This window comes from Diceros bicornis, chromosome 8 (assembly GCF_020826845.1).
Source record: "Diceros bicornis minor isolate mBicDic1 chromosome 8, mDicBic1.mat.cur, whole genome shotgun sequence".
Taxonomy (NCBI): domain Eukaryota; kingdom Metazoa; phylum Chordata; class Mammalia; order Perissodactyla; family Rhinocerotidae; genus Diceros; species Diceros bicornis.
The window spans coordinates 84,808,322-84,827,165 of NC_080747.1; the positions used below are offsets into that span (position 1 = coordinate 84,808,322).

An 18,844-nucleotide genomic window follows, 5' to 3' on the forward strand; every position below is an offset into this window, starting at 1 on the left:
TAGTGGTTACCTTGAGGTTTGGGCAAAAAATCTTGTGTATGAGATAGTCCATTATCTGATGGCCTCCTATTTCCTTATTCTAAGTCCATTCAATCACTTTCCTCTTCCCCTTCTAAGTTGTTCTTGTTATACCTTATTCTATCTTGTGTTGTGGCTGTGTGTTTACAGTGATGAGGTTAAATTTATTTTTGGTGAGTTTCTTCCTTTGATCTTTGAATTTAGTATTTGAGTGGTTGCTAACCTATTCCGGTAAAGATCTACTATTTTTCTGAGTTTGTCTACCTACTTTTCTCCTTGCTCCAAGCTTTGTGTTCCCTTTCTCTTCTTTTTTTCAGGCCTGAGGGCCTTCTTGAGTATTTCTAGTAGTGGGGGTCTTGTGGCCATGAACTCCCTTAGCTTTTGTTTATCTGGGAGAGTTACTATTTCTCCATCATATTTAAAGGATATTTTTGCTGGATAGAGTATTCTTGGCTGAAAGTTTTTGTCTTTCAGTATTTTGAATATATCATTCCAGTCTCTCCTAGCCTGTAAAGTTTCTGTTGAGAAATCCGCTGACAGCCTGATGGGAGTTCCTTTGTACGTTATTTTTTGTTTTTGTCTAGCTGCCCTTACTATTGCTTCTTTGTCATTGACCCTGGCTAGCCTTACCACTAGGTGTCGTGGTGAAGGCCTTTGTCTGTTAATATATATAGGTGTCCTGTTGGCTTCGCTTACTGGTATTTCCTGCTCCTTCCCCAGATTTGGGAAATTCTCAGCTATTATTTCCTTGAATAGGCTCTCTGTTCCTCTTTCCCTCTCTTCTCCCTCAGGAATACCTATAATTCTTATGTTACATTTTCTAATAGAGTCAGATATTTCTTGGAGTCTTTCTTCATTTCTTTTTAGTCTTAGTTCTCTCTCCTCTTCCATCTGGAGTATATCTGTATTCCTATCCTCTAAAGTGCTAATTCTTTCCTCCATATTGTCAGCCCTGTTCTTTAAAAGATTCCAGATTCTCCTTTATCTCCTCCATTGTGTTCTTCATCTCCATCAGCACTGATTGGTTTTTCTTTATGATTTCAATCTCTTTTGTGAAGAAACTCCTAATCCCATTTAATTGTTTGTCTGTGTTGTCTTGTATTTCGTTGAGTGTTTTTATGATAGCTATTTTGAAATCTCTGTCATTTAGTTTATGGATTTCTGTGTCTTCGGGGTTGATTTCTGGGTGCTTGTCATTTTGTTTCTGGTCTGGTGATTTCATATATTTTTGCATTGTGGTTCCTGTGTTGGTTTTGTTTTTCCTCATCCTGGAAATCTCTGGTGGCAATTTCCACCTGCCACCACTGTCTGGTGGTAAAGGGCTGTGTAGTCTAAGCCCCCTGCGCTCTGCCCCGGTTTTTCCGCTGCGATCCGCAGTTTTGTTTTTTGGGTTTTTTTTCCCCGTTGCGATCCACGGGTCCGATCGTTTGATCAGGTCTGTCGCGGATCTCTTGGTCTGGTCTGCCGCGGATCGCTAGGTCTGGTCTGGTCTGGTCGGTTGAGCTGCAGGGTCCGGTTTGCGGGGAGGGGGGAGCTCTCTCTTTTGCCCTCTGGGTCCCTGACGTGGGAGGCTTCTCGTTTGCCCCTCTTTATCCGCTCTCTGGGGTGCTCAGATGTTGATGGTAGCCCTGTGGCTCTTCTGAGTCCTCTGTGCGGGAGTTTCCCACTGGCTGAGAGAGTCCGAAGAGCTACGGTTTCCCCGCCCAGGGCCGCCCCTCCCCCCTCTCTGGGAGCCGCGCGGACGGGGATCACTGATCGATGGGGAGGGAGTGGAGTTCTCCTTACCTCTCCCCACTTCCTCCGGGGCCCCAGCACGTTCCACTCTCAGATGTGCGGCAGTGTGGATCTTTCCGCTCTAGCTTTTCACTGTCTGGGATTCCGTTGTTGGTCTGTGACTGTTCCTTTTGTTGTATCTTGTCGGGGGAAGAGTTCACGGGAAAGCTCACTCCGCCATGATGCTGACGTCATTCCCCATTAGCTTATTTTTGCAGGGGTGACTGCACAACATCATGGAACTGGTGATGGAAATGCTGCACACTGGCAGCAGGAGTGGCTGAGGACGGCACTTCCAGGTTTGTTACTGACACAATAATGGAACTACCTAACCTCTGTCACAAGGAACTCGAGTATCACTTCCAAACTTCCTTGATGTTGCTCACCATATATATGAGCTGAGTCACCCTCTACCAATCTTCTCTTGAACTTTTTCCCCCTAATTTCCTTTTCAAAGTTTACTCATTATTTTTTTACCAAGATAAAATAGAATTTTCTAAGGTTTAAGCAACAAACATTCCAGAAAGCTGATCCCTAGGTTTAGATTTAAGAGGTAGCTAATCAAGTAATCCCAACTCTGTTTCCCCAAGATTCATGTTTCCACTTTGCCCTCAGGTTTTCTTACACTTCTTACTGAAGCCACTATGGCGCCAATGCATTCCCACCTACTATGTACACACGCACACATGCACACGTGCAATCACATTCACTCTCAGAACTCTTCCTTAAGAGGAGATGCTGTTCCTAGATACAGTCTTTACCTTGTTTTATGGTACATTAAGCAGAAAAAGATTATTATGAAACAATATGTATAGAATGACACCACTGCTATAAAAAAGGTTAAATAAAATCTGCAGATATATCCTGCAAAATATTAACAGTGTTTATTTCTGGATGGTGAAATTATGGGTGATTTTTATTTTTTACTTTCTGCTTCTCTATATTTGCCAAAGTTTTACACAATGTACATGTATTCCAGTTTCAATTAGAAAAATAAAATTAAAACTTGAGGTTTTTTATTAATCTCTTTTTCTGGGTTCCTCCAAACACAATTAAGATAGGCTGGAATTTTTTTTAATTTTTACTAAAGAAAAAGAAATTTTAAAAGCCATAGTGCACTTTTTAAAAGGAGTTGACAAAGTTTTTGACTTTGCCATAGCTATTGACAATTTCTCAGCCCTGCCCCATTCCACATTCAGTTTCTCAAGTCCCTCTCCCCCTTAAAGACAGGCATGGAGTCAGAGCACAGACACTCTGGCTGGGTTCGTGACTTCCCGACCCTGACCTGCCTCCAGGTGGCACGGCCCACCCTCCTTTCCATCACCTGCGAGATAGCCCCACAGGTCTTCTCCTGTTTGCTGCCAAGATCAAAGGGCCTTCTGTCCTTGCTGCTGAGGCCCGGGGGCGGGAGGACACAAGATGTGGAAGGCATGCCTCTTCTCCCACTCAGGGCCAGGGCAGATGCCACAAGGAGTGAGCTCACCCTTCAGAGTCGTCTCACCTCCGCATACAAGAAATGGCCTTGTCCATCACAGGCCCAATTATATGACAATCCTTTAGCACAGTGGTTCTCAAAGTGTGGTCCAGGGACCGCTGGGGGTTACCAAGACTGTTTCAGAGCACATGCAAGGTCAAAATTATTATTTTTGTTTGTGTGTGAGGAAGATTAGCCCTGAGCTAACATCCGATGCCAATCCTCCTCGTTTTGCTGAGGAAGATTGGCCCTGGGCTAATATCTGTGCCAATCTTCCTCTACTTTATACGGGGTGCCGCCAGAGCATGGCTTGACAAGCAGTCAACAATCCGAGCCTGCGAACCCCGGGCTGCTGGAGCGGAGCTTGCAAACTTAACTGCTATGCCACCGGGCCAGCCCCTCAAAATTATTTTTATAATATTAAGACTGCATTTCCCTTTTCACTCTCATTCTTTTGAGTGAACAATGACTCTTCCAGATGCTAAATGACATATGTCACAACAGAATGAATGCAGAAGTATATATGAGAATTCAATTATCTCCTACTGAGCTAGATATTAAAGAGATTTGCAAAAATGTAAAACAATGCCATTCTTCTGACTAATGTTTTTGTCATGGAAAATACAGTTATGTTTCATTTAAAAAAATACTAACATAGTATGGACTTATTACTGTTATTTTTACTATATTAAATAAATATTTTAAAATTTTCTCAGCATTAATTTCTATAATAGCAAATATCAATAGATACTAAAGCTCTTTGGTGTCCTCAACAATTTCTAAGAGTACAAAGGGGTCCTGAGACCAAGCAGTCTGATCCAGCACATAAGAATGACACACACAGGCCCTTCTATACCACTTGACTGACAAGTTGGGAGCTTCTCATCAAGCTTATCCAACGCACCTCTCACCCCGTTTATCCTACATGCCGCAAGACGGTTTCTACTGAAACATCACCATTGTCGCTCTTCTACTCAAACTGGCCCCTGACACAAAAACAAAAAGCTTTCCTTCTGACAAGAGTCTAAAGTCCTAACACTGAAGAACCTCAATCATCTGTCTCCAGTCCTCCTTTCTCCCTCTCCTGTCCTCTGGAAGCATGTCTGAACTCTCTATCCTAATTACACAGTTCCCATATGTCCCGTACTGACTTTCACTGTGACTCTGCAGGCCCTGCACCCCATGACCCCGACCTAGAAGTCTGACGCACCTCGTCTCCAAGTACTCAGCTCCTACTGTCCTGCCTTCGGTCCCACCACCCCTGCTTAATGTCGCCATGCTCTCCAGACTCCTACACCCATAGGACTGAATTATTTGGCACTTATTGTGTGCTTCCTTGTATTTTATATGTTCATGAAAATGGATATCTCACTAATCAGATCACGAACATCTAGAGAGGATGGATGTACTCCTTTCTACATTTTCCTCAACCCCTAACAAAACTTCAGACATATAAGACACACAATTTATAACAATCACTAATTTGACAGATTAAGGAAAGAGGGGTGGATAAAAGAAGATCAGAAACTAGTACATAGTGTCTGAGTATAATTATGAAAAATACATATCATTAACCTGAGCGTCATTTACGAGGACCTTTGAAGAGCCAGTTTCCAGTCACAAGTTTCTCTGCTCATTCTATGAAACTTTCCCAGAACCAGCTCAGAGTGGCCCTGATACTACCAATGAACTAATACTGATACCAATGTTTCCAAGTTGCCCTAAAAAGTATAGCTATGGGCTAGGTGAAAATCCGAGTCTAAATGAGGAGGGAAAAAAATCTAAATAATTCAGAAAATAGAAAGAACAAAAACTTTATTATTTCCTTCTACTCAGATGACACATGAGTTCAACTTTAATATACTATTTCTTTTATACTATTTCTTTATTAATTTGTCTGCATCAAATAAATGAATTGCTGGTTTACCTGGAATTAATGAGACACATTAGGCTGATTAAAATAATTTGGAAAGCTATGTTGGTATAAACTCCATTGTAAAAGGTTGAAGTTATTCATTCATTCAACAAATATTTCCTGAATATCAACTATATGCCAGACAGCACACTAGTGACAGGAAGGGAGAAGGTGACTGAGGCAAACCCAGTCCCCCTACAGATCTTACAGCCTACTGCGGGGTCAGACACAGGTACAAGCCATCACGGTGTGGCCTGGTGCGTGCTGGGGCAGGACCCACGGAGGAATGTGAAGAAGACAGGACAAGTAACCCAGCCAAGCCATGGGACTGTCAAAGGAGACAGTAGTGTCTAAAGTGAGACGTGAAGAAAACAGGGAACACGAGGTTGAAGAAGCATGGGGGAGGGGTGGGCGCTTCAGGGCTTTACCTACCAGGCAGAGTTTGGATTTTATTCCAAGAGTAACGAGAGGCCATTTGGGGATGGCGGAATGATCAGACTCGCATATTAGAGACAAAACTCTGGCGGCAGTGTGTAGGATGGAGAGGGACATGGGGCAGGACTAGATACAGCGGGCAGCAGCAGCAACACAGCAGACATTTACTGAGCCCTTAGAGTACACCAGGCACAAGACAGAATGGCAAAATACAACATCTAATTTTATCTGCTCAACAACCCCATGAAGTAGGTAAAACTACCCCCATTACACAAAAAAAAACACTGGACTTTAGAGAAATTTGGTGTTGCTGGTGCCATGGAGTCGATTCCAACTCCCAGTGACCCCGTGGACAGCAAAGTGGACCCTGCCCGGTCTTTCTGTGCCATCCTCTCACATTCTGGTGCTGTATCAGACAGTGCTCCCTGCTACTCATGGGATTTCCATGGCGAATTTTTTTAGAAGTGGGTGGCCAGGTCCTTCTTCCTAGTCCGTCTTAGTCTGGAAACTCCCCTGAAACCTGTCCACCATGGGTGACCCTGCTGGTATTTGAAATACCGGTGGCACAGCTTTCAGCATCACAGCAACACACAGCCACCCAGTATGACAACCAACAGACGGGTGGTGTGGTTCCCTGACTGGTAAACGAACCCAGGCCGAGGCAGGGACAGTGCTGAATCTTAACCACCAGACCACCAGGGCCTTAGAGAGATTAAGTAACAGATATTCAGCAGTTATTGTGACAGGACTTATTGGCATTTGATGTGAGAAGGAGAGAGAGAGAAAGAAGAGTTGAGAATAACATCCAGTTTTTCAGCTTAGTCAACTGAGCAGAAGGTGATGCTGATCACTGAGAAAGGCAAAACAGGATTACCAGAAGGTTCTGATGGAGAAAGGATAGAGTGGATGATTCCATCAGGGACAGGTGTAGACTTGCTGAGTTGGGGAGAGCAGAGAGTTAGCCATCGATCAGCAACAGGATGCACAAGGCTGACCCTCAAGAAAGAAATTTGAACCAACCCAACCTCTTTAGAAAACATCTACAGACAAATGATAACTGCAGCCAGCGGACTGGCTGAGGCTGTAGAGAGAGTATAAAATCACAAGAAAGAGGTCTTGAGACAGAACCCAGAGAGGTAAGAAAACTGAGGCAGATACAGTTGCAGGCAAGGAAAGGGTGTGTTTCAAGTCGGACATGTTCAACACTGTCAAAATTAACAGAGAGGTAAGGCCTGAGACGCCCAGTGTATTCAGCAATAAGCAGGTTCTGGGTGACATCCTGGAGAGTAATTCCTCATGTCGGGGACAAAGCCAGACCACAATACATTGAGGAGTGACTGGAAGGTGAGGAAATGGAATAGGAATTCATACATTTTCCACCGCCCAGCTATGTACAGAAAGTGAGGCACAAAGACTACTGTATTCAGGGGTTCATAGCACAAAGGTCCCATGAACCCACACCTTCCGAAAACCAGCATGGTGGGGAAGAACTGAGGATTCAAAATTGGAAAGTCTGTTCTTCCAGACAGATTTGGGCACTTGGTGACTTTGGCCAAATGACTTAATTGTGCCTCAGTTTCTGGGGAAACTAATCTGTCCTAATTCTCTCACAATACTGTCTTGAGTATCAAATGTCAATAATCAGGAAATGACATTGTAAGGTTGAAAAATAGCCTGTGGAGGAATTAATATCAGGTTTTAGAGCCAGTCCTGACTATTGTGCAGACAGTTTCAGCAGGAAATAATAATAATAATAATAATAATTTTTTTCTTTTTTTACTCAAATAAGACAGGAATATCAGCAGAGAACATCTTCCTGCTTCAAATGACTGTACATTTCCCAGTGGCTTCAAGAAACTGACATCAGTTCCACTTTGACATCCAGGCCCTTAGATGACATAGGAGGCACTTGGCTTTTTGGGAAATAAACCAGCACCTCTGTGGGAGGATATTCTTCATCATGAGGAGCAACAGTGGAAAGAACGTAGGTTTCAAAGTCCAGTCACCCTGGAATGGAATCCTCACTCTGCCGCTTCTGAGCTAGATGACTCTGAGGGAGGCACTGAACCAGCAAAGGCTAGGTCTCCCCATGGGAATACCTGGAGGATGTACCCCATGGGATGAGGAAGATTAATGGATGGTTAATAAGAAAACATGGATCACAATGCCTGGCACATGATAAGTGCTCCACAAACATTACCGACCATTCCCATTGGGACAGGACCTGTTTCTTCCACTAGAGTGAAGGCCCTGCCCAGAACATCTACTTAAATGGCATCCATCCCAAAATTAGGGACAGAGCCAGCGTCTAGCTTTTCACATTAATATGTGTAGGTGAAGTAACCAAAGAATATACCTAAGTTCTGAGATGCCTGCTCATAAAAGAAAACTATAGAACATCATGATTTTATATACAAACTCAATTACCTGGTATCATCAACAGCACACACCCCTTAACAAAACGGTCTGTGTGTTTTCTAGCACATGTGCTCAACATTTAAAGACAGTGGGATCTGTTACCCAAATCAGAATCGGCCTACAGATTTTACCGCTCCCTTTCATTGGAAGTTTGGGCTAACTTGCTCTTTCCCCGTCCCTGAAGAGGCACAGCTCTCGCTGCCCATCCCAGCGAGACCAAAGCGGCTCCTGTTCTCGTACCTGCTTTTCCACTAAGGCCAGCAGAATGTAGAGGGTCCTGGGTTCTTTCATGCTGCAAAATCCATATAGTGGTCCTAAAGTCAATCTAAACTTAAAACCATAATTATATCAATGTCTGGAAGTAAAATATGGACTCCCAATCATTCACATTTCAGTAGCGATGTAAATTTTAGACAAAAAAAATAAATAAATAAAGCCTTAGAGGCCTTATAAATGCTCACGTGGTTTTTTTCTCTAACTATGCAGTTAGTTATAAAAAGTCAAAGTATTAAATATTTGTAAATGGAAGGCATAATACTACTTTTCAGGTTAACACCTTTGATCTAGATTCACAGATTTTTGTTTTTTGCTCTCCTTAAACTTCAGGCCAAGAAAAACAACAGAGGATCTTTGGAAGGAGACAGAAACCAAATTAAACAAGGCTCCATTCTGCAGATTTTCTACACTCCCAAATCCAATCATCACAAAAGTAATTCAATGATAGTTTCATTTCTTTCCAAAATAAATCTCAAGACTCAGCGAACCCATTTGGCTTCTGAAACAGACAACTGGGAATAGTTTGAGAATAAATTAATTAGTTTCAATTACAAACAGGAATCTGTTATCTGGAGTTGGAGACGGGAAAACTCTCAGTTTCTTAGGTTGTCTAGAGTTTAGCAACATTTTTTAATAACTTGCACTGTAAATGATCGTAATATTAACTGTTTGCACTTAGTAATGTGTACAGTCCCTTGAGGAAACACCACTCTGAACACAAGTATGATCTCGCAAACTCTGATTACCAACCACATGAAGCTGCCTTCATTAGGGTCTGCTTTTCTTTTCCCTGAGGAACGTCAAGCCTTCTCAACTTCAGGCTTTATTTTCCATTCCTATTTATATTCCTATTTTTCTCTCCCAACCCCCACTACGACCCAAAGAAATCAATAACATAGAAGATTCAGATGTACATTAAATTTAAAGGAAAAAACCCTTAAACTACAGAACACAGTTGAAAAGCAGTGGGTTTCAGTGACGAGAAAATGAAGTCGCCACCCCTCAACATCTCCCAAGATGGGTTTAATCAGGAAACAGGAAGATGGCGTGAACGGCAGAAAACATACAAACTGCAGTTCTCCCACCCAGCAACTGGACTTTATACATCCCTAGAGAGATGTTCTCCCAATGAAGGAAGAAGTTGAGCTGTCCCCTCCACTGTGACTAAGCGCAGCGATGGCCTGCCTGCAGGTAGGTAGTAACTCTGTGAGAGGACTCTGCTCACCTCCCTCCCCTCATCACTCAACTCCTTCCCCAGCGCCTGCGCACAGACCACTTTCTCCACAGTCCCGCAGTCAACAACACAGGTGCTTCACCCACATGATAAAGGAGAGTTTACACCCTCAACTGCCGAAGAGAGAGGGAACTCACTGGCAGAATCCGTCTAGAGTAAAAGTGAGAACAGGACTGAAAGTTTTAACACCAGACATGGTGATTCTCTCATATTCAAAGTCAATCCGTGGAAGAAAGAACAAGTTGACTAAATTGCCTTTCTCCAGGAACATTTCTGAAACTCGCAATTAGGAAAACTACTATTGCCAAAATATTTTCTCCAAGAAAAAATTCATCATATAAGAAAGAATAAAAGAAAATTTCATTCTATAAAAGAGAATTCATGTAACCCAGAGGAAGATCCATCTTGTGATTAATAGTACAGACACAATAGTGCAAGCAGATGTTCAATCAACACATACTTTAAAAACCAAACCAGATAAGCAAAATTCTCCAAAAGGAGACTTGACTGATGTGTAACTCCTTCATGAGGCATTTCTCGCTCTTTTGAACCAGTAGCCCACGTTATCAACAGTGTTCGTTTAACAGCTGATCACGCACGGCCCTGGGCGGCATCTTCTCATGTGTGTCTCAGCGATTCCTGACCCACTGCAGTTTGGCCTCGCCTACGCCTCACAAGTTTCCATGTTATTTCTTCATTAGACTATAAGGTCTCTGAGGATACGACTCTTCATCGTTGTAGTCTCTGTAGTCTCAGCACTGTCCCTTCACGTGACCGAGCGATGGAGCTGGATGAGCGACTGATGATTAGTAACTTCTACCTGTTGTTCACAGTCTGAAGTAACAGCTGCCCTGGCTAGAGAGCATTATTGTCTAGACTATGTTTCTGGACTTTGCACAGTGTTTAGGATTGCCTGAGGTTCTACCACTTATCGCATGACACTGGTTGAGTTACTTAACCTCTCTGTACCAAATTTTTCTCGTGTGTAAAATAAAGATAATAACAGTACCTTTATCATAGGATTGTTGTGAGTATGAAATGTGATAATACAAATAAATGACTTAAAAGAGTTATGTCACATAGTAAAAGGCCAATAATAAATCCTAGATAAAACAACGTACAAAGGGTCTATGTGACTCCTAGGGTAGTGGGTAATGATGCAAGTTTGGGAGTTGGATATGGAAAGAATGAAGGGCATTTTTCCCATATGGATCCCAATCACACCTGGCATGGAGGCAAACCCAGTTCTTGACATCATAGTCAAATTAATTATGAGTATCCCTCATTTTCCCAAAACCTCCTGGAAACAACAATCACACTGTACAGGGTCAACTTAAATGAGAGTGACATAACAGATCAGAACAGGTCCACTGTCTTGAAGAAAAAGCGACCAGAGACCTGAGGGCAACCTCGCCCTTCTGTCCCGCCCTTCTGTCCTGCCCTTCCAGTTTCTCACCTGAACAAGCAGACCAGCAAGCATTCTTAGAAGATTTACCCCCACCATTTCTCAGAACAGAAAGGCCAAAAAAAAAAAAGAGCAGATACTCTTTTCTCTCCTCTGTCCATGGTCAGTGCTTCCCAGAATCTCCCTCATCTAATCCACCATTACCCCCACCCAAGGAAAAAGTACAACAGATGACAACCAGCTATGCATAGACCATGTATGTAATGACTACACACACACACACACACACACACACACACACACACACACACCCTCTCTTTGCTAGGCTGGCCATCCACTGAAATAAGCCAAGAGTTACCTCACTGCCTCTCCCTCTGGCATCGCTGGGCCAGAAGCTAATGCAGGAAAAGATTTAACAATAGTTAAATGATCACTACAGGATAAAGACAGAAGTAGAAAATATTTATCTTTGGGGCTTTTTTTGTCTACTCTTAAGCCATGCCTGCACTTCCAGAAGAAGGGCGAGCCTTTATGCTGCCTCCTGTCGTCTCCAGGTTCAAAAATCATTACATCTCGCACAAACCACACAGTGTCCTCCTGAGCTCCCGTCCTGATTCACTCCAACACAGTCCACACTCTGAAACAGACGACTTTTCTGAGAACACGAGTCTGATCCTATTCCACTCTTGTTTGTAATTCTTTAATTAGACATATCATTCTATCATGCAATAGTTACATGTGCATATGGCATACCTCCCCCTATAAACTGGAAAGTCATGTGAGGGCCCAAACTATCTTACTTATATTAAATGATCTTCACTAATTCATTCAAAAAATATATAAGAAATACATGTTATGTACCAGGCACTACACTAGCCCCTAGAGAGCTGAGTCACATCATTCCCTTCAATTTGTTTAAAATCATCTGTGTGTACAAGTGTTGCTGGGGGGGGGGGGGGGGAGTTGCAGCCATATAAACAGAAAATTGTAATACACATAAAATTATTTATATAATTGCAATATATAACGTTATGATTGCACAGGCCAATTAATTAGGATCACAAAGAAGGGGCTCCTACTAGACCCTTGAACTGATCAAGAAAAGCCTCTCAGAAGAAGTAACGTCTACACTGATACCTGAAGCATCAGCAGGTGTATATGAAGAACCAGGAACCACAGGCAGTCCATTAAGACTCGAGTACCGGCAAAGCATAAGACTTGAGAAGTATGTAGGGACCAGATCATAAAAAGGCTTAAGCCACATCAAAGCGTTTGAAGTTTCTCTGGAAGACATTTAATTGTTTTAATAAAATGAATGATATGATCAGATTTGTAGTTTAAAATGATCACTCTAATTAGAGTATAGGAGTCATTCAAAATATTTGTTGAACACATGAATAGTTGTGTCATTAGCATAGTAAAAAATATTTCAGGAATCAAAAAAGAGAAAAGTCAGCTAATTAGTGCTGGCTGTGATGCCCCTAAAACGTTTTATGGTGGAGTTTAACTGGGCTTTTAAAAATGTAGGGTTTTGATAGGGCAATTCAAGGAAAAGAAAGATATTCCAGTCGGAAACAGGAAGAATGCAAGGAAGACTATGAGCTAGGAAGTGGCTGAGCAAAAGTATAAGGTGAATTCACTGAAGAGTGAATAGTTTAGTTTAGTGAGTGCTGAGTCTGGAGAGGTAGAATAGACATCTTGGGGTCAACCTTGAGGTGCAGGCCTTGAATGCCAGGCTCAAGATTTAAACTTGACCAGCCATGTTGACAGAGGGGTTTTGAAAGAAGAGAGGCATACTGAAAGAGGTTTAAAAACAAGATTCAGGCAACCAGGTGATAGGAATTTGAAAGGAAAAAAAAAAAAGATGGAGGAGATGTGCTGCAAGATGCATATCAAAACAAAAGAGTTAGGAGAGAGAAGCCCAAGCATAAGGCTGAGTGACGGTGTGACACAAAGGTTGCCTCCCATGCCCACCTACCACCCCACTCCCACACCTCCAGCACCCGCTAACACTCCCGGAGATGGATTTATTTGAATGGAGGCATTTCCTGCAGTTTAGGGTGATCATCTGGAGAATGAGGATCCTTCTTTTTACCAAGCTGTTTAACCAATGTCTACACATAAGAACTCGGAGATGAGGTGTTTTGAAGAGGAAATGAAGGTAAAAGAACATTTGGAGAGTGAGAAAGGAACATCTGAACAAAGAGAAGGTAGCACCGAAGCCATTCTTAAACCCCTTAAATTAACTCCCCAGGGGTTCATTGAGCTGGGCTTCCCTGTGTGTTCTAGGAACTCCCGAGACATCAGACTCACACCAGCCGTGCAGCCCCAGACCCTTTCAGCTAAAAGGGCTCCCCATTCTCACCGTGTGGGTGGCCTCCTCCACCTACTCTTTGTACCCTCAGAAACCCTAAGAAGCAAAACGATAAACTCAATTGTTCTATTGTCTCCAATTTGAACTCAGGTAACTTTGGTCTCCCAAAGCAACAAGTAAATGGAATAGTACAAAGAGATACTGAAAAAATATTAGAAAACCTTCCAAAACTGTCTAGCAAACCTCCAGAGTACAGTGGTCTATTACCTGAGAAAAGCTCATCTAAGAAATATCACAGCTCTCATCCAAAGGAACAATGTCATTTGTAAATAGATCTCATAGAAGATTCAATGAACCCCAGGCCCATAGAAATAAATTCTTTTTTCTCAGCCTTTTTCAAAGTCAGAAAACCAAGCTTCTCACAGTCGGCTCATACATTATTTATTCTACTTTGTTGCAGGTGAGGAACCTGAAGTTGCATTCTTTAAGGTATACAGATATTAATGGCCCTAAATTATGCTCCAAATTGGATGGTTTCCTGCTGGAGCAGATATGAATTACTGCAAATTACTAGATTCTTCTGGAATGGCATTTCATTTGTTATCATTTAACTGATGATTGTTGTTTTCATCAGGACTTTTTAGAACATCAGATAAATGTTTGCTAGGCCTGATTAAGTGGTAAACTTTCCTTGGCTTCCTTTTGTTTCCAAAGTAATCATGGGGTTCTTCCTGTCTCTTTTTGTTGCCCACAGAGGCCATAATGAGGGTAGTTAAATATGCAAATATGAGAAAGAGAAACAAGGTGTCAACATACATATAATTTACCTACTGAGATATCCTACTTACTCATAAACTGGGAATCACATAGCTAATAAACTGAATAATTTTCCTAAATAATTTAGGCATATTTTCCAGTGTCTTTGCCAGTGGGCAGCTCAGGGGTCTTTTGTCCCTTTATGACTCATCAACACCTCCAGACACTGCAAGATAAGGAGATAACTTAAGTCAAAACAATGTGTGGGCAACAGATACGCAGCTGCAAGTCCAGTCCCCAGGCTTCTTTCCAAGCAGATGACCACCCTTCTCTACCTGGAAATACTGTGGTCAGCTCAACTGTTTCCCTGTTTGAAGAGAAGAGATTGCAACTAAACAGAAAATACAAAGTTGTTTGCTTTGTTTTATTTTCTAAAATATCGATATAATATGCGGGCATTTCAGTTTTTCCAACTGAATATCATTTCTCAGACATTAAACCAGATGCAACACCGTGCCAAAACTGGAACTATAGATAGTTTACTAAAGAAGATGCACAGGCGGACCACAAAACCCTTCTAAATCAAAGGGAAATCACCCTCTGATACCTCATGGCATCAGAAAGTTCTATTTCTTCTTGAGTATTGTATGTTTTAATTGAGGTAAGATATTTCTAACAAAAAGAATGCCAACCTATCTATAATTTTATTATCAAGGAATTTATCTGATTAGTTTCCCTAAATATAATCTCAGGTCAGAGACACTGAAAAATGCTCATTTCCAAGACTGGAGTATAGTATGCAGCATTTCCCAAACATCTTGGACCACGAAACTTTTTGTAACACAAACTAACATCGCCCAGAAGTGATGAACAATATGGGAAATACTGCACACTGCTATTCACCATCAGTTGTCACTGGAACAAGAGCAGAAGGAAGAACGTCAAGGCACCGCGTGCACTGAGTTTTAACACGTGGGGAGAAGTCTTGAGGCGTGTGCTGAAAGCACACTCGGCCTACTTCACAACTTTAAGAAACGCTCAGTACATCATAGTATGTTTATGACGGAAATAACTGGGAACCTATTAACAGGTGTGATCTTAATTGCTCCTAGGTAGTTCACGGCTGTCCTTAAATCCTAGGAATTACCAAATGCCTAGATAATACTGTGTATACCCAACACATATTTTTTTTTTTTAATCAATATTAGAATCAAACTCTTGACCTGACAGATAACTAAAAACGAAGACTCTGAACCCAGTTCGGCCACCAACTGGGTGTGTGATCGGGTCTCCAGGCCTCCTGGGTCTCCCTGTTCCGTGCAGCAGGCCCTTCGGCTCTAGACGCCTCCGATAACGCACACAGGGGAGACAGCACGGCGCTGGACCCCGCTGGCCCGTGTCACCCACCGAGCAACTGCTAGCCGGGCCGGCACGGGAGCCGCTTCTTTCCTTGGAAGATTTAAGTGCGCCATTCCCAGCTAAAAAGCATATCTTAAGGTGCTTCTCGCCCTCAACTGCTCCATAAACTTTTCTATAAAATCTTAGAACCCAAGCCACTGATCTCTCAGCTCATCAGGCATAAAACCGCCATTTCTGGCCCCCTCACCACCCAGGCTAAGAAGCCCGGTCTAGTGAAAATGAAGCCCCACCAGTTACCGCCTCACACTTGGAAAACGTCACGAAATTCTTTCCCCTGCGCGTTGCCCAAAGACCCCGCGTTCACGCGCCCACGGCGTTCTGCGGGCGCCCGAGCCCGCGCGTACCTGGTTGAAGTGCAGCCGCCCGGGCTCGGGGGCGCCCTCCGCGGGGGCGGCTCCCAGCTGCTCCAGCAGGCGCCCGAGCTGCGCCGCCGACAGGCTCCGATTCGCGCCGAACACGCTCAGCACGTCCTCGCTGAAGGCCAGCCCGGGCCCCGCCGCCGCGCCGCCGAGGCCGGCGGCCGCCAGCAGCACGAGCCCGGCCAGCGCCCGGCCCGGGGCCATCCTGGCCGGGGCCGCCCCTCGAGGGCCAGAACCGGGCTGGAGCGCACAGGGACGCGCCGGGCGCGCCGGCGTCGGCGCCCAAGGGCGCGCGGCTCAGGCGTGGGCGCGGGTCCCAGTCAGCGCGGGCACCCGGCGCCCGTGGTCCTCCGCCGCCTTCGAAAGAGCAGCAGCCCGCGACCTGCGGGGCATTGAAGTGGCGGTGCACCCTGGGGGGCAGCTCGAGGCAGCGCGCGCCCCTGGGCCTCCTGGAGAGCCTGAGATAAAGAGGACAAATGGGGACAGAGATAAAGGCCACCGGGCCACCCGCCGGCCGGCCCCGGGAGCACTGCGTGGCCGGAGCCCTCGAACGCCCGGCCGGGCATTGGGCCAACTGCCCCGGAGCTGGTTTGCAAACGTCCCAGGATTTGCGTACAGTGGTGACACACGCTCCTCCCGGGTATAAAGCCTCAGGCACGCCACCTCTTAGGAAGAACTCAAACCACACTCGCTGTAGAAGCCCACCTCCTCTTCCTGTCTTTCTCTTAATTTCCTCAGAGCGGACTTAGAAGGGCTGAGACCGGCAGTCCCCAAGGGGCTACAGGAAGTGGCCCCTTCGGAGTCGTGGGCTTTGAGCGTCTAAAGGGACCCTCCCTCTCCCACCCAGGTCTCTTCTCTGCGCCTGGCAACTAGTAGGAAGGACTCGCTAGCCTGCTGACCTCTCACCTCGCCTGTCTGCCTGTTTCTGTCTCCCTGCGTCCCTATGTGTCCACGTGAGTCCCTGTCTCTGTCTCAACACTACCTCTGGCAAGTCCGCTGTGAAACTCCGAGATCCGGCCCTGCGCCCTTTACAGATAAGGGAGGAGGGCCGTGTCCCCGCCTCCGCGGCACGTGGTGGCACACTCCCCCAGCATGAACTCCCGCGCGCGTCCACGCCGGGGCGCAGAGCCGCCGGCCTCTCCCCTTCGCCGGCGTGGCGCACTAGCAGCCTCGGCCGAGCCGGCACCCCACCTCACCCCGGGGGTTACCTGAATGCCACCTCCGTGTCAGTGTCCCTAACCTCCTTTCTGGTCTCCACGGTGTCTTTGTTACCTTGATGAAACCAGCTTCCTGGAATAGAGTCTGGAGCCCCTGGCATTGTCTAAGAGATTAGCAGGAATTGCTTTTTTGTCTTACTTCTTAAACTCAGGGGAGAGAAAGGAAACCAAACCTGTAGCGTGGTGGCGGGCCCAACTAAGCCAGCACTGCCCAAGCGGGCCCTTCCTGACGCCACACGGGATATCCGCAGATTAGAATGAATGTTTGTTCAGATGAGGGTTCAAGAAAAGCTGGCTCAGGTGTAAGGTCAACAAGCTGTGCACAGTGAATGCGGTGTTTGGGGGCAAAGGTTCTGTCTGGATATAACTGTCCAGAAGTAAAGTGAAACCATGATTCACTGTTACGTGGCTCAGGAGAATTCAGTGTTTTTTTCCTTTCTTGGGGAGCGTGTACAGGCTCCTAAAACAACACATTTTAAGAGTCTCTAAGTCCAGACAAGGGCAGAGAGATGGGGAAGGGGAAAGAATCTCTTCTCGCATGAGAAACTTAGATATAACCTGGAATAAAGAGACAGGGAGAGAAAATTCCAGAAGAATGAGGATCTAGGCAGACATGACCGAAGGGCTGACCTATCTAGCCGGTTTAACTGTATTCTAACTACAGAGGGCAGAAGGCAGCAGTAACAGGGCAAAGTAACCAAGAAGAAGGTTTCTGCAGAATACAAGGCACAACTGCTTTGTGAAGTAGTAATTTCCTCATGATTGACAGGGATTCAAATGCACGGTATGTGGCAGGAGGGTTTCTGCCTTGGAGGGAGATCAACAAAATGATCTTGATGGTGTGTCCCTTCCAATTATAAAATCTGTATATTTGTTAATATTAATTTACAGAATTACATTGGTGCAAAAAGGGCAAATATCTCACCCAAGGGCCAGAAGTAAGTTCATATCACAGTTAAACTCTTAAATCACACAGCTGGTGGGACTCTTCAAGGTTTCTATTGGATTCTTAAATGCAGTTTGTTGCCTGTTTTTCCTTTTGATCTCAGTGACTCAAGGTGATCCTTGGAAATTAATGAACACTGTAGATGGTTTATCTACACCCAACAAGTTGTTCGTTCCCAACTTGAACTGCAACGCTGATAAGACGTTGGATTTTCCACAAAAGTAAATGAGTTTTAAATAATACAAATTTTATATTATGGATGTTTTGAAGTTAAATTTTACTTATCAGTCTTTCATTTCTATGCGCATACCTTTTGGCAGCCCGTCAACCCCTCGTAACAATAAACAGTAAAATAAATAATAACCTGCTTGGCAACTTTACCAAATACAGTTAATGTAATGTAACCATGCAATTAAGAGAGAGTATTCAGAAAATTACAAGTTACTAACTACCAAATTGGTAAGGTTAATTTCTAGACCATCTACCCTAATGAAATATAATCACCAAAGTACTACTCAGATAATGTTTTAGAGCCCAAAATATGGCATTCTATCGGCAATGTCATTACTGAAGGAAAGGACTTCCAATTTAAAACATAAGGTGTAATGTACAAGCTATAATTTTTTTGGAAATTTGCCTTAAAAGTCAAATAATTTTAAATGATAATAATGAAGGGAGCATGCCAAAAACATTGGCCAGGATGTTGAAAGAAGTCCTTTGGCTTTCTGACTATGTCACCTGGGAAACCTGGAAAAGTCATTTGACCTGACCAGGATTCAATTCCCTCATCTAGGAAACAAGGAAATTGGGATAGAAGAACAAGTATCCATTGCAGCCTTTTTATTTCTAAATGTTCAGTTTAGAAGTTTTCTCTCAGAACAAAAC

At 44.1% G+C, this 18,844-nt stretch overlaps 1 protein-coding gene across 1 annotated transcript in view; it reads right to left on the minus strand.

The window, feature by feature from the left end:
- The window catches only part of SLC39A8 (solute carrier family 39 member 8), a 91,786-nt gene extending 75,291 nt beyond the window's left edge, over positions 1-16,495 (minus strand). The window contains exon 1 of the mRNA XM_058547583.1: positions 15,782-16,495. Coding sequence (XP_058403566.1) covers positions 15,782-16,000 — 219 coding nt within the window. The 5' untranslated portion in view covers positions 16,001-16,495. The remainder of the gene's footprint in view (positions 1-15,781) is intronic.
- Positions 16,496-18,844: the final 2,349 nt, after the last annotated feature.